The sequence below is a fragment of the Gallinula chloropus genome (assembly GCF_964237585.1).
Source record: "Gallinula chloropus genome assembly, chromosome: 5".
Taxonomy (NCBI): Eukaryota; Metazoa; Chordata; class Aves; order Gruiformes; family Rallidae; genus Gallinula; species Gallinula chloropus.
The window spans coordinates 42,841,539-42,856,165 of NC_140090.1; the positions used below are offsets into that span (position 1 = coordinate 42,841,539).

General features: G+C 43.0%; 1 protein-coding gene across 1 annotated transcript in view; it reads right to left on the minus strand.

The window, feature by feature from the left end:
• Window positions 1–14,627, minus strand: part of ANK3 (ankyrin 3) — a gene marked incomplete at its 5' end in the record, with an annotated part of 223,232 nt that overhangs the window by 11,304 nt on the left and 197,301 nt on the right. Inside the window, 5 exons of the mRNA XM_084265470.1 lie at window positions 3,449–3,547; window positions 7,754–8,126; window positions 10,080–10,755; window positions 13,107–13,250; window positions 14,256–14,387. Of these exons, the coding sequence (XP_084121596.1) occupies window positions 3,449–3,547; window positions 7,754–8,126; window positions 10,080–10,755; window positions 13,107–13,250; window positions 14,256–14,387 (1,424 nt within the window). The remainder of the gene's footprint in view (window positions 1–3,448; window positions 3,548–7,753; window positions 8,127–10,079; window positions 10,756–13,106; window positions 13,251–14,255; window positions 14,388–14,627) is intronic.

Consider the following 14,627-nt stretch of genomic DNA (forward strand, 5'->3'; position numbering starts at 1 on the left):
ACACTGATTTCTGTCATGGCTGAATAAAAGGAGCTTTGGATCAGGCTCTCAATGTGTACATTTGTAGCAGCACTCTTATTTTTCCCTTGTGTGCTAATTGCTTGCATTCCCATGCTGCCATAAAACCCCATTTCTTTTGCAATGCCCCGTCCCGTCAATCCACCATGCGAACAGAAGAGGGGAAAGGAAGCAAAACCAAAAAACATCTGCACTACTTTGAGGTTAGACTACGATCCCATTACATGTGGAAATGGGCATCAGTCCTTGCTTGTCTCGTTTATGGGCTTGGCCCTCTGAAGTGCTAAATCCCATGGGAATGTGCTCAGAGAGCACTGAACACTTGACAGGACTCAGACTGCTGGGAAAATACCTCTGGGGGAGAGAAAAGCCTTTCTCAATATTTGGGCCAGGACAGAGAACTAAGGTAGCAGTTAAATGGAAGTAATAGTGTTCACAGTAACACAGAATGGAAAAGGAAAACAATCCGGTAAAGAACAACAAAGGTAGTGGAGTCATTCAGCCCCGACACCAGCTGTGGAGGCACGTAACAGAGCCTCTCATGCATGGGGCCTCAATTTATCCTCGAGGCCATGGCGTTACCAAACGTTATCCCCACAGGCTACGTGAGTGAGTATCTCTGTTGCCTTTATTCCAGGGAACACAAGCTCAATGATGATTTCTAGGCCTGACTCCAAAGTAACAAGAACATAAGACAGTATAAGGTAAGTTCTCCCGTGGTCCAGGAGTGATTGCAGAGAAGCAATGGGGTATTTCATGCACCGTGTGTGGCAGGCTTGTTGCCTGGGGGACAGGAGAGCCAGATTCCACGTTGCCTCTTAACAACTCTCTGATCAATATTTATAAATATCTGAAGTGTGGGACACAGGGGGAAATGGCCAGCCTCTTCTCAGGGGTCTGTGAGGGCCTGAGACCCAAGGGGCCTCAAGTTGGAGCACGGGAAGTTCTGCACCACTGTGTGGAAGAACTTCTTCACGGTGAGGGTGAACGAGCCCTGGGACAGGCTGCCCAGGGGGGTGTGGATTCTCCTTCTCTGGAGATATTCCAGCCCCGTCTGGATGCCTCCCTATGTGACCTGTCCTAGGGACCCTGCTTTGGCAGGAGGCTTGGACTCGATGATCTCTGGAGGTGCCTTCCAACCCCTACAATCGGTGATTCTGTAACTGTTTGGCTAGCCAGGAGCCTCAGAAAACACTGAAACATGAGGATGGCCCGATTTCCCCTCACTACTGCGTGCAAGCGATGGCAGCCCAGCTCAGCACAAGCCTCAGAGAGAGCCTCCATGGATGTGGGGCTGACTCAGACATGGCACCTGCTCACCAGGTTCTTGGGCACTGGCAGGTGTGAGCCAGCTGCTCCCAACTGCTGCCCAGGGCCCCGCAGCAGAGAAAAGGGAGTTGTTCTTACTCTGTGGGCTGAGCGCTTCTCTTCGTGCGCCTCTGAGCACCATGTCCCCAGACCTCTCCCCCCAATAAGGAGCTGTTCCTCAGCTTGTGCGTGCTCTCATAGTGATTTCAGTTCACTGTTAAAGCTCTATTCTTCCATTTCATGAGCTTCACATGATCCAAATATACCTATTGAAATGGTTGTTTCTGCTATCAGGCTCTCTCCAAAAGGCCTGATGTTGGCTGCTTTGCTGTCTTTCCTTGTTCTGCTTGAACCTTGGCTTGAGATGCAGAGTTGGGGGGGTGGGGGTGGGGTGCTGGTAAAAAAGCTAAAAATCATCAGAAATATCTAATAAGAGGCAGGTATGGCTCTAATAATGTTGAGATCAGACAAGTTCCCAAGGAGTGGGTTCAGACACCTCCACTCCCCACGCACAGGCTCCCCGCTCCCTGCATCCGCCCTGGCTGCAGATTTCCCCACTACAGACACTGCTGTACCACTGCAGAGCTCAGCCCCAAATCATACCACCACATTTAAAAAGAGCACACCATCTGTACTTGGGAAGCACGTGAAGGCTGCCTTTTACATACTTTCTCTTTTCCGCTCTGACATTTCCTGACTCTGAAGTGGATGCTGAAGTCAGGACACGAATTGGGTGGGGGACCTCCACTGCACACCAGCTGTGCTGCCCTTAAAACTTCCAATACACAGATACTTTTTATGCCTCACCAGAAACACTCGTGGGTCCGTAATCACCTGCAGACCACTGTCCCAGTTTGAAAACAGAAACCACATTCTGACCAGTCGCGTGTTATCTGCAGTGGGAATTACTGCTGGAGGGTCACACCCCGACCTGCCCTTGGCCTTTCATGAAAGGCAGCAGGTTCTGCCTCCAAAGATGAGGTGTCAGATTAAAGAACTCATTTTTTGTGCAAATCCTGCCTTGTCCCGAATGGGAGCATGACCGGTACACTGAATCACAGAATCACTAGGTTGGAAAAGACCTTTAAGAAATTCAGAGCGAAGACAGAAACCTCCTCCTGACTTTTCAGAAAGTGTCTGCATTGTGGAGAGATTGGCAGCGGTGCAGAGCAGCCTGTCTACCACTCATGTTATGGAAAAAACGCAGTGCCTCTACACATGCTCAGCTTCACGAAGGATGCAAGTAACAGCAAAAGGAAGACGTGCAACTGGAGCATTATGAATTATTCCTAAAGTAGCTATCTCCTCTTCTTTCGCAAACTCTGCTAGTGCTGGAATAGCACTTGGTGGCTGGCTGGCTTTTTCATGGCTTGTCTACACGATTTTCTAACGAATCCTCCCAGTTACTGAGGGATTAACATTCTGGTTTCCGAGGCAGAATGATATTCTTACACTAAATGCTGCAGGCAAATGCAATTGTTTATATGGCTAGGCCTTCATCATCGATGTGTAAAGTATATTATGCTGTAAATAAAGGGCCACCTGTAAATAAATATACTAAATAAAGCCTAATAAAGGTGCAGCAAAAACCACTGACTTTGGTGAGGTTTAAATCAGATCGCCTGCTGTTGGAGGAGGTTTTCCAGAGCACACTAAGCACTTAGGACCACAAGTTTCCATCTGAGAGCACATGGCTCATGCTCTCATACATCTCACTCATATACATGCCCGCATTATTTTTTTAACATTTAACTTATCTTTTTTTTTTTAGAAAATAGGAAAAAAAAAAAGGAAGAAAAATTGCCACACGCTATCAGTCTGCAATTCATTTTGCCCTACATCAGCACAACACACTGCATGTAGCAGCAGTCTTCAAGGTACCATGCAAAACCATGTCAGGGAAGGACACAAAATGCCATGCAGCACAGTTGTTTTCCAGCAGAAGACAACTGTAAACCTCTGGTTTAAGTAAGGAAAGGACACCCAGCGCTTGGTTATAAGTACATAGTAGCAATGGAAAGCACACTATTGGAGGGACTCCCTGGAATGCCAAAACTGACACAGCAGTCCAAACCCACAACCATGCCAACGTCGAGCCTCAGGAATGCAAATCACCAAATACCTTCAGAATCAACCGCCTTCGATAAACTCTTGTAGTAATCCTCTGCTTCTCATCCGAGCTCGAATCGCTCTCAGTCTCATTCTCACTGTCACTATGCTCCTAATAAATGCAGTTTTAGTACATCTGAACAGCACATTTGCAAGACAGAACATGCTGATCGAGACTGGGAGAAGAAAACAGGTTATCACAGACAGTGTTTTTCCCATCTCTACTACGTACATAACGACTCTCACTGTTGCTCTTAAAGTATATGGGGGGAGAAGGCCACTTCGCCCCTTGGCATGCTATAGCTTGATAACTATACCACACAGAGTTATTTCAGTAGCTCTTTAGCCTTAGAAAATGGCATTTGAAATGCACCTGACCTGTGGAACTCCTAAATCAAAAAAGCTTGCGTTAAGGAATTTTTGTTAAAAATAAGCCACCAAAATACCCAAACAACTCATCATAACTCCTTGGTTTTTTTCTCCTCAAAAATTCATCTTTGAAAAAACTCATATGGATTCACAAGGTATGGCAAGTGAATTCATTGCATTATGAAATGGTCTGGGTTGGAAGGGACCCCAAGGATCATAGAGCTCCAACCCCCTGCCACAGGCAGGGACACCAATGTCCAGGCCTGGGTCTAGAAAAGGTTGCCCAGGGCCCCATCCAACCTGGCCTTGAACACCCCCAGGGATGGGGCACCCGCCACCTCTCTGGGCAGCCTGTTCCAGCCTCTCACCACTCTCTCTGTAAAGAGCTTCCCCCTAATATCTGACCTAAGCCTTCCCTCCCTCAGCTTCAATCCAGTCCCCCTTGTCATGCCATTGTCTGCCCTTTGAAAAAGCTGATTCCTCTCCTGTTTCTCTGCTCCCTTCAGGTACTGGAAGGCTGCAGTGAGCTCCCCCTCAGCCTTCCCTTCTCTAGGCTGGACAAGCCCAGGTCCCTCAGCCTCTCTCTGTAGGAGAGGTGCTCCAGCCCTCTGATCATCTTTGTGGCCACCTCTGAGCCCTCTCCCACAGCCCCCCATCTTTCTTGTACTGGAGGCACCAGATCTGGACACAGGACTCCAGGTGGGGCCACATCAAGAAAAGGTCACACAGAAAGATTCAGTGGAGCACCTCCACAAAAATTATAAAAATTAGTTCGAATAGCTTCTCCACATCCATGGCTTTCCCACTCAGTATTTATCTGCTTTTAAGCAGCAAAACTGTAGCACAAAGTAAGAGCATTCTGCGTTTTTTAAGCAGGACTCTCTTTGAGTCCCAGTGTCTTCCCTTGAAACCCAAGGGGCTCCTCAGCTTTGGGACTGAGCAGCTCTGTGCGCGCATGCCTGATGGAGGGCATTGCACCTATCTGTGTGATGGGCACAGGGCAGGGCCCTTCCCTCCCACACCATGTCAGGCTGAACCATCCTTTTTTTTTTTCTGAATGGAGAAATTGGAAGATTTTCTCATCATTTTTGAATTCTCTAAATTTGAATTTTTTCTCTATTATTTTCTCAATGACAGCCCCAAACTGATTTTTGAGTCATGAAGAGTGGATGTCACTAATGGCAGTTCTGTTTCTGCTTTTCCATTTGGCCCAAATATTAACAGAAAACAAGAAGCGTTTCTTTAGAAATGATGTGTAAAACAAGACCAGGCACAGGTGGGTGGGAGAGAAGGAAGACTATATAACAAAAAGCATTTAGGGCAGGATGGCAATAGTCATCTCTGTGGAAAGTCTCCCACAGTCCTCTAACACTAGCCAAATTTATATACAACGCCCCCACCCCTATATTCCAGCCTATCTTGAAGGAGTAACAAGCAGCAGAGGAAGATGCCCAGAAGGCACGAAGCTTTTGAGGAAGGGTTCTTTTTAATAAACAGCTTCAAATGGTTTATTCATGATGGAATTCTGATACTGGGAGCCACTTCAACCCTGAGGTAGATGTCACCCTCTTTGGTATAATGCAGCAAATGTGCCATGCTCCTCTCATTCCAGAGGCTTACTGGAATCTGATACTTGAACATTTCATAGAGAATTACATGGCTTACACTGTCGCTGCACTGCTGTTGTAAACTTCTGGGCATTTACATGGACTTGGGATGAAGCCAACAATGCGTTTCATCCATGTCACCAGGTAAGAGGCCTAATGTCAATTGTTTGAGCTTATCTCTTGTTGCAAACCGGGTGCCAAGACACTGATGGAGCCCTTATCTCACAGGTGGATGACTATCACTCTCAGCTCTTTCCCAACCAAAGCCTTGGAAAAAAAACATCTCTGACTTTGCGAAGTAACTTTACTTTGTTCCCCCTTTCCACGGAAATAAATCTGTTTCTTCCCTACTTTTCCCTTTACAGAGCAATTCTGAAGAGGACCTTGTTGAAAGACTGGAGTTGAAATGATCTTTCAGCTTTTGGGACAGCACATGAAGTGTTTCACCATAAATTGGGTTGTGTTAGCAGCTTGAACTATTGACTTCAAATTAGACTAGAAGGTATTCTTGAAGAAATATCAACAAGGCATTCAAAGCAATTCTTTCTGCCATTCTAACAAACACTAGGTTGTTACCCATTCAAGCTTTGGGAGATCCCCACATGTAGGAATCACATTATTTCCTGATGCCAGATTGTCCAAAGGTCCTGTCTGTAAAAAGACTTGTTATTTACAACAAAAGATTCCTGCCCTTTACCGATGAAGCACAAGCAGCACAAAAAAAAAAACACCAAAGAAAAGTACATGCTTAAACGCTTCCCAGTCCAGAAGGGATGTCCAACAGTAAGGAGCACACAAGAGAGGATGACAACTTACCTTCTCACTGATGGGAAGCAGGAGCAGGGAGTGCAGCACTGTTGCACACCCACAGCACGTTACAGTGAGTGTCTACGCTTATCCCTGCGTTTAAACTGAGTGTAATATCATCAGCCCGAGAGTTCCCCCAAAGCCTGCTACCGCTAAGGGACTTCCGCCACCTGCCTCTAACTGCCTCTGCAGAAGACTCTTACTTACATTTTTTTCAAGTATTCCAGTAATTAGTGAACATTAGGAAAGATCTTTGCTGCTTCAACTGTGTCACGAACTAATAACAAGATAATAACAATCATACACTGCGTAACTGATTATGTTGCCATCTAATAGAAGAATAGTTGTAAAATCAAAAGAATAACTTCAAATGAAATAATTTAGACTTGAGTGATTTATTGCAGTATACGACTGTCAATGTTTTTATTGTGCTGTAAAAAAAAAAAAAATAGTGGCAAAAGCTCTATTGCGTCACAGCAATTCTGCTGCAATACCTTGCTTCCACAAGTCATAGTGTCCTCCCATGCTATGCCCAGGGAAAGGCAATCTCAGCAAAGAGAGGAGTGTAGGTCTGCAATTCCCTTTTTCACCCTGGCTCCTGCTGTCTGTTCCATGGCAGCCCTGCCAGTACTGGGCACAAGGTATGTGCAGCTACGGAGCTAGAAGTGGTTCTTTGAAACAACTTTACATTTAAGCTTCTGGGAAGTAAATATAAGCAACTAAGAAAGCTATTGGAATCTTTCTTCTCAGAAAGGAACTTGTTGCTGAGGTCCTGCAGTTAAGGATGTGCATGCCAGGCCAGGTAGAAATAAGAGGAGACCCTCAGCAGTGTTTTAAGAAAAAACAAATGAGCCACGAGCTGGAAAAGTGCTTTACATGTTTTGAGATCCTTTGATTCCTCATGGGTGGATGCACTTTGGACAAAGGGGGCCGTGAAACAAGGCATAAGGCAGAGATTAAGTGTTACCTAAAATTTACTTTCCTGCAAATTAACAGAGTAATAAAGTGCAGGAGGTGGAGGGGGGTGGGGAAGAGGGTTAGGGGCAAGAAGAAGGACAGGGCCCGGAGAGTCCCTGTATCTCTTTGCTCACTTCAGTGTCAAGGGGAAGAGGGGAGCCCAGCAGCATCACCTTAACTGGAAGCAGATGGAGAGCAGCTGAGCCGGTTGGCACTGTTTGCGTGGGTGACTGTCAGGGCAGGAAAGGGGCTGGATCCCCGGTGATGCAGAACAGCGGTCCCAGAAGCTGCTCTAACCTCTTCCAGGGCTTGGGGCCAGCCCGACAGAGGATTATGCAGCCCTGCTTGGTGGCTCTGCGTGTCTCAGCTCCACCTCACTCCATTCACACCATGGAATATAAATTCCCACTAACTTCCATTCTTCATAATTCAACAATAAATAGAAAAGGCATAAAGGAGGATTAAAGCCCAACACCCTGTCACGAACGACGACACAAGCCTTACAACAAATCCTGTCACGCAATATGTCAAGCAACGGGGACTCCTCAGACAGTGAATAATTACAGGATATACTGTACCTTCTGTTCAGACATCACTGCTCCCTCCTCCTCTTGGATACTTGTTCTTGGCTTGCCATCCTCAGAAGTACTCCAGCTCATCTTCTTCATGCTGACAGGCACAGATGTTTTGTGGCCTTCTGCTGCTGGCTTGCTAGTCTCTTCCAAAGATTTCTGATAGGCTGTTGATGATAACATTTGCTCCTCGGTACCAGCTTGGGGCTTTGTTTTCAAGGCTTCTTTGTCGCTCTGTTTTCCCACATCATTTAAAGTTTCTTGGGTGTAAGAACTAGTTTTCATCTCTGTTGTGGATTCAGATAAGCTTCCATTTGTTTCTGGCTTCCCTGCTTCTTCTTTGACATATGAGGTAACAGAATCCCTACATTGGTCCGAGCTACAAGGAAAAGGAGAAAAAGAAAAGAAGAGAGAGCTGTTCAGAGCTCAGATCACACATGGAAGAGCGAAGCACCAAGCCTTTGTTCTTACCACTATGTTTCAATCAGAAAAAAGTTAAATTTTAAATTCTGCTTGCAGAATTGTCTTCTGTATCCTGGTATCTTTTCAGAAGCAATGAGAGTATGATGAATGCTGGAAATCTCCTTCCACTCAGGGGAGAGGAAAAAGTGAAAGAAAAATACACAAACCTTGCCATTTCCCTTGTATAATCATAAGATAAATTCCCAAGGCGCTAGTTCTTTAACTTGCTCTCTAACCGAAGAGGAGAAAAAAGTATGTTACCATGCAATTACCAGTAATGACCAAATAATTAATGCAATCCCCCCCAATATATGTACTCCAGATAAATCATGCTTTTAAAAAATATTGGTGTCTGAAAATAGATCCTTAGACAGTACAGAGCTTCGATAATATGCAAAGCCAAAGGCAAACAAGGTTACTACAAGACAGAAAGCTGACCAAAATTTTGCCTTGGATTACACTAAAGGATGGGTTTAACCTGAACTTCTGATGCACAGTTTCCTTCTCTCTTGCATTTTTGGTTGCATTTGGATAAGCACTCTACATTTGAAAATACTACAGCTATTTGCTGGTGAAACTCTTGCACAAGAAAGCAAATCGAATGAATCTCATTGGAAATGGATATTGCCTTCTTAAGGAAGCCCTTTTACTTCTAGAAGTACTTCTAATTTAACACAACGGAAAATGCAGAATAACAATCCTCACTTAAGGGAGCAGAAATCTCACCAGTAGTACAGCAAACACTTTACAGTCCTGAAAGACAATCGGTTTGCTGAAACTGATGGCCAAATTCCCGTTGGATTCAATAACAGTATCTAATGCTACTTGGAACCTTAAAACATCCTGAGTCAAGGCTGCAAAGAATGTAAACTGCTGACAGACAAATGATCACCCTGCAGATAATTGTTCTCCACTGATTGATTTACAGCTCACGCAGACCCGCCTCCTTCGCTTAACAATCATGGGAACCACGCTCAGACCAAAGGCAGGCAGAAGCTCCTCACTCAGTGGGTACCAGTAAGGCCAAACATGCAAACATGTATTGTGAATGTTGAAAACTGAAGTAGGCCCAAGGGAAGGTTGACAAAGCTCATGCAAGAGAAATGCACTGAGGATAAATACATAGAACGCATCCACCTCAGCAGGTCCTTATGCAGGTTGAGCATGGAGGCTTTCTGGAGGAAAACAGTGCACACCATCCACTCTCCTCCCTCCCTGAGCATCTTCTGCACTGTCTGCCAGGTGGCAACATATGGGACTAGACAGATTCGGCATCATCATTCTTACCTTCTAATGCCTTGTAACTCATCTCTAGTAAATCAGCATGATGTAACATGCTTGAAGGAAGTGTTATAAAACCAGTGACCATTTAAAAATTGGCTTGTAGAAAAGTAACAGCTACCCAAGAAAAGGCAAAGAGCTGCAGTGGAATGGATGACTGCTGAAAAGGTACTAGGGAAATAAGCACAATGCAGTATCCTGGTTTCAGGTAACATACGTTTTATGGTCCTCAATTCCAGTTACATCTGTGCATCATTTTGGTTAATTAAAAATGGAAATACACAAGATAAAGAACAAGGAAAGGAGTGTGAACCGGTAAACATAACATAAGATAATTCCAAAATACCTATATTAAGAATGAAACTTGATAAATACACCTTTTTAAAGACAAACATGTTTGACACCAAATCAAGTCAACTAGTACTACTTCTTTTAAATACATACACATATATGCACATAGATACACATCCTCATAGAGCATATGTAGTAGAAGAGCAGCCTCAGCATTGCTCCTGGAGGTAAAAACAGCATGGGAAAGCTTGCTTATACACACATACACACACACATACTCCCATCTGATGGTGCTCACCTATCATCCAAGCGATCTAGCAGGCTACCACCTATTCTGCGTCCTGATGTTGGTGGCTCAGTAACACTTGACGAGTCAGGCTGCCAACCTGTAATTGAAGACATTTCATGTTCTGTTTGTTGAACACCTTTAAGAATTGACCACACTCTTTCTTCCGTCATCTCCTCAGACTCAGCTCCTTCTTCCAGGTGAATGTCCTCAAACAGAGATTTAAGCTTTTCTTCTGTCATCTCCTCATCAGTACCAGACTTCTGTCTCTCAGGCTGTTCAGTCCTTACTCCTGTTTTACTAGTCTCTTCTCTCTGCCTTTGTTTAGGATCTTTTGATATCCCGCCATAACTACCAAGGTACCGTGGAAAATCCTTAAGGTCCACTTCCTCCAACTGGCTCTCACCTATGGAAATATCTTTAGGTGTTCCTTCTCTAGGCACTGAGAAATCAAGTTTGCTGTCATACAGTGAAGTGTCTTCTTCAGTCACCAGTGGCGGAGCTGCTGCTGCTGTACCATCTACATGTGCCTGGGAGGTCACTAATACGTCACTCAGTCTACTGGGAGTTCTAAGGGGTGACTCTAGGCTAGAGGTGTCGCTAAAGAAATCATCCTGATGGAAAGGGGTGGGTGGCACAAAGCGCAACCCAGTGGGAGTTTCCAGTTCCACTTCAACGGTGGGATAACCTAAGGAAGATAGCACATTTGGACTGACTGGGATGAAGCATGGAGCAACAAATAAGCACATGGCAAATGAGTCATGAGTTACATAAAGTATGAAACATGTGAGGAGGTGCAGGTGTATGAGAACAACTGCAGCTCTGAGAGGTTTCTTCACTTTGTCCTGAACAGGTGGGACAGAACATGAGTGCTGCCAGTGAGCAGGGCGGTGAAGCCAACCAGCACTTTGGACTATTTCATGAATAGTCTGTAAAAGATTTCAGCAATTGTTTTTTGCAGCCACTTGAGTATTTTTCAACCTATAGCAGATTGCCTTATGAGCATGCAATACATCAAATGTGGACAAGGGTGGTTGTCCCTTTCTGTCCAATGCAATCTCTTGCAGCCATATTGTATAAATCTTTTTTTCCCAGTTGCATAGGTTTTTTGTTTGGTTTGTTTTTTTCCTTTTAAATTTGGAAATGTAATAAATAGATTTTAAATACAGAAGCACATTGTAACATAGGGCAACCACATTTTTTGTCAGTAGGTATTACTTCTAAAACAGGTCCACATTTTTAATACACTTTTTTATATAAATACACAACACCAGCGATACAATGCTACTAATATGTGCCTCCAATTTAACCGCAGAGCCACAAGAAAGGAATATAGAATGAGGAACAGAAATGGATCCCAGTGAGGATACCAAAGGATAGTAGATCTAAATATACAGCAGGATTAAAAAAAAAAAAAAAAACAAAAACAAACTAAAAAAGGAAGTTAACAGAGGGATAAGAGAACACAAAACCAGCAAGGGAGAGCTATATGAATATTTCAGGTACAGTAAAGTTACACAGGTGAGAGGACTGTGGAGAGTAAGGAGATCTTGGTGATCTTGGAGAGCGAGGTGATCTTGGTGACATGGGTACAATCAGATACACTGATCAAATAAAGAGAGAAAAGAAAAGAAATGATGAAAACTTGGGTAAACCATACGAGAAGATTCAACTGAATATGTATATAAAAATGACAATGAAATCTGATGTTTGCATTCCAATAATAATAGGTTGGGTAACCTATGAAAGGGAAAAAAACACATGCCGTGGGGTTAACTTGACATTGTGCTGCCACAAAAGGAGGTGCATTAACAGGGGTCAGGTTTCTGTTTCCTGAATCAGCTGAGAGAAAGGCAAAGGTGGTCTGGTCTTGGTGAGGAAAGGAAGCTTGAGGAAGGTTCAGAGGAGAGGAGAGGAGAGACAGAAAACAACTGCAGAGAAGCGCAGGGTTTTTTTTCATAAAAACATCAATGCTGCTATTAAAAGGCGTGAGCAACATTTCAAGAGCAACTTTCTTAAAATGTCTACAGAAAATGATTTCTGTAATGCAATGATTCAATGACCAGCAATGCTGCTCAATAATGGAGGTACAATGAGCTTAGACGCTTGAAAGAAAAGAAATCCTACTAAAATACAGAGAAAGTTCAATACATTTTTTGAACAAAGCACCACCACCCACCCCCCCAAACAAGTGAAATGTGACTTACTAAAGAAAAATCTTATTTAAGGAGCTATTCATAATGCATGCAACAAAAATCGAAGTAAAGAATGTAGCAACCCAGTGCCTGTTAGCTAATGTTTAAAGGAAGAAAAAACAACATTTAGCATCTTCAAGAGACTGATTACTAAGTATACTTACGGCAATTCTGGTTTACAAGCAGAACTTCATTTACCCTTTTAATCTTGCTCCAAAATTAACCTGCACAATTCTGTTCACACTTGGTACAGCTTCCGTGTGAAAATTATAACGTGACTTATGCATTAGTAAACTTAAAATGATATTTTCACTTGAGCTAATAAAGCATTTTCTTATTTTTCTACCTCCACTGCGAAATGGTCCAAGTGAAAATCATAAAGCAATTGACGTTCACTTGTCAGAAAGAGGCTTGGTAGCAAATTGAGCACATTAATTTCTCCTACGTAATTGCTAAGCGCTTTTTCCCTCCTTGTTCTTCCTTTTTTTTTTTTTTTCTTCAAAGGATTCCTGTTGTTACTGTTGTTAGACAGGAAGACAAAGATTCTAAGTATTTCCAAGTAAGTTGGAAAGCATGCAGTACCCTAAAAATATACATGGGCAAGCTTCAAAACACAACTCTTGCATGAGAAGAACGTTCAGATCCTGTCAGCAGACACTGAGGCTGGTGGGAATGAGCTCTCAGGTGTACGCTTATGGGATCCTGGGCTTATTCTTTGAGATACCAATACCATGAGCATGTTTTAGGAGAGGAAAATGATTTCTTTAGAACTTACTGTCTAGTTTATATAACATTACTGTACTATCACATTACAGAGCTAAACATGACCACAGAATTCAATTACCATCAATAGGATCATGAAAAATGTTATTTTCATCTGCAAAGCTTCTGGTGCCTGAAATATTTCCATAATCAAATATTGGTCCTTCCAACAGGGTCACGATATCTATTCGATTAATTTTTGTCAATACAGAAGTTAAGGCATCAGCTGAAAAAGAAGTAAGACACATCAGAGAAAAGTTCAATGTGGCACAAATGTGCAGTCATCATTCTCAGTTACATTCACATTGCATTAATTACAAATTGCTGGGCATATGTTTCTGTCCTTTGGCTCTAGAAAACCCCATCATTTGTTTAAGTAGTCATTCTGCAGCCTCCTTACTCAAGATATACAACTATTTAGAATCTTGCCCCCACCCCCCCAGTATAATTATAACACAAAGAATGAAGTCAGAGAGTTCTTAAGGAACATATTTACTTATAACTGAAACAAAATATCTTTTCACCGGAGTGTAAAAGGAGCGTAAAGATCCTTTTACTGTTCTGTTTTGAGGAACAACAGAATAGGTAGCCATGTAGATAACAATACATGCAATGCTATTCATGCAGTACATCATGACAACTCATTTAGAGTCATCCCGTGTGGAGGACACAGTAATATCGGGAATTACTTTTACAGTGAAACAGATCAAAGATGACTCAAACACTGCGTAGGAGTGCAGGATTAGAGACTGGTAACGAACACTATTGACCAAATACAAAAATCAAAACATCTCTTTCAATTTGAACAATTCAGGTGAAATGCAGATAAAACCAGCAGAATCAGCCCAGAATCAGTGTCTCCAGCGCTCCTCACAGAAGGAGACACAGCCTTTTCTCATGACCTAACTTTTCCAGGCAGCCTTTACTCATGTTTTCATGTTCCTTGCTATTGGAAAGTTTTCCCTAATAGTTTCTTTACTGGAATTTCAGTTTGTTACATGTCCTGTCAAGTAGTGATGCGGAGAGCAGATTATTTCCTCCTGCACATACACTGAAGAAATGTGACACATTTCTGACTTCCAGTGGAAACATAACTGAAACTTGCCACCACCCCATCAGTGGTTTACAAAAGACATTCAAGAAAGTTTTCTTCAGCATAACCTGCTTAGATGAGGCAGCAGATGAGATGGGCTATAATTTATAAGTAACAAAATTAATTCCTTGAACTTACTTGTAGCATTTTTTCCATCTCTGGTAACCCATTTTTTTAACAACATGAAGCTTTGAGCAATAAGAGAATTTGGGTTTTCTACTCGGATTTGATTTATTTCATCCACAGAAAAATTCAGTTCTCTTGCCAGTTCTACAAAGACAAAAATAAACAACAGCAACCAAGAAAACAACAACAAAAACACCACCAAAGAAAGCACAAATTCCTTAATCATCTTGTTGGGCTTAAAAATATTATCTTTCTTAGATTACACAGGGGTCAACGGAACTACCTGATGCAAACTTCACAGATGGCGATGAACATGGCATTATATCTTCATACTTTAATCTTCTCAGACAAACACACTTTGGAATTTTGATCAGCTCTGTGAGC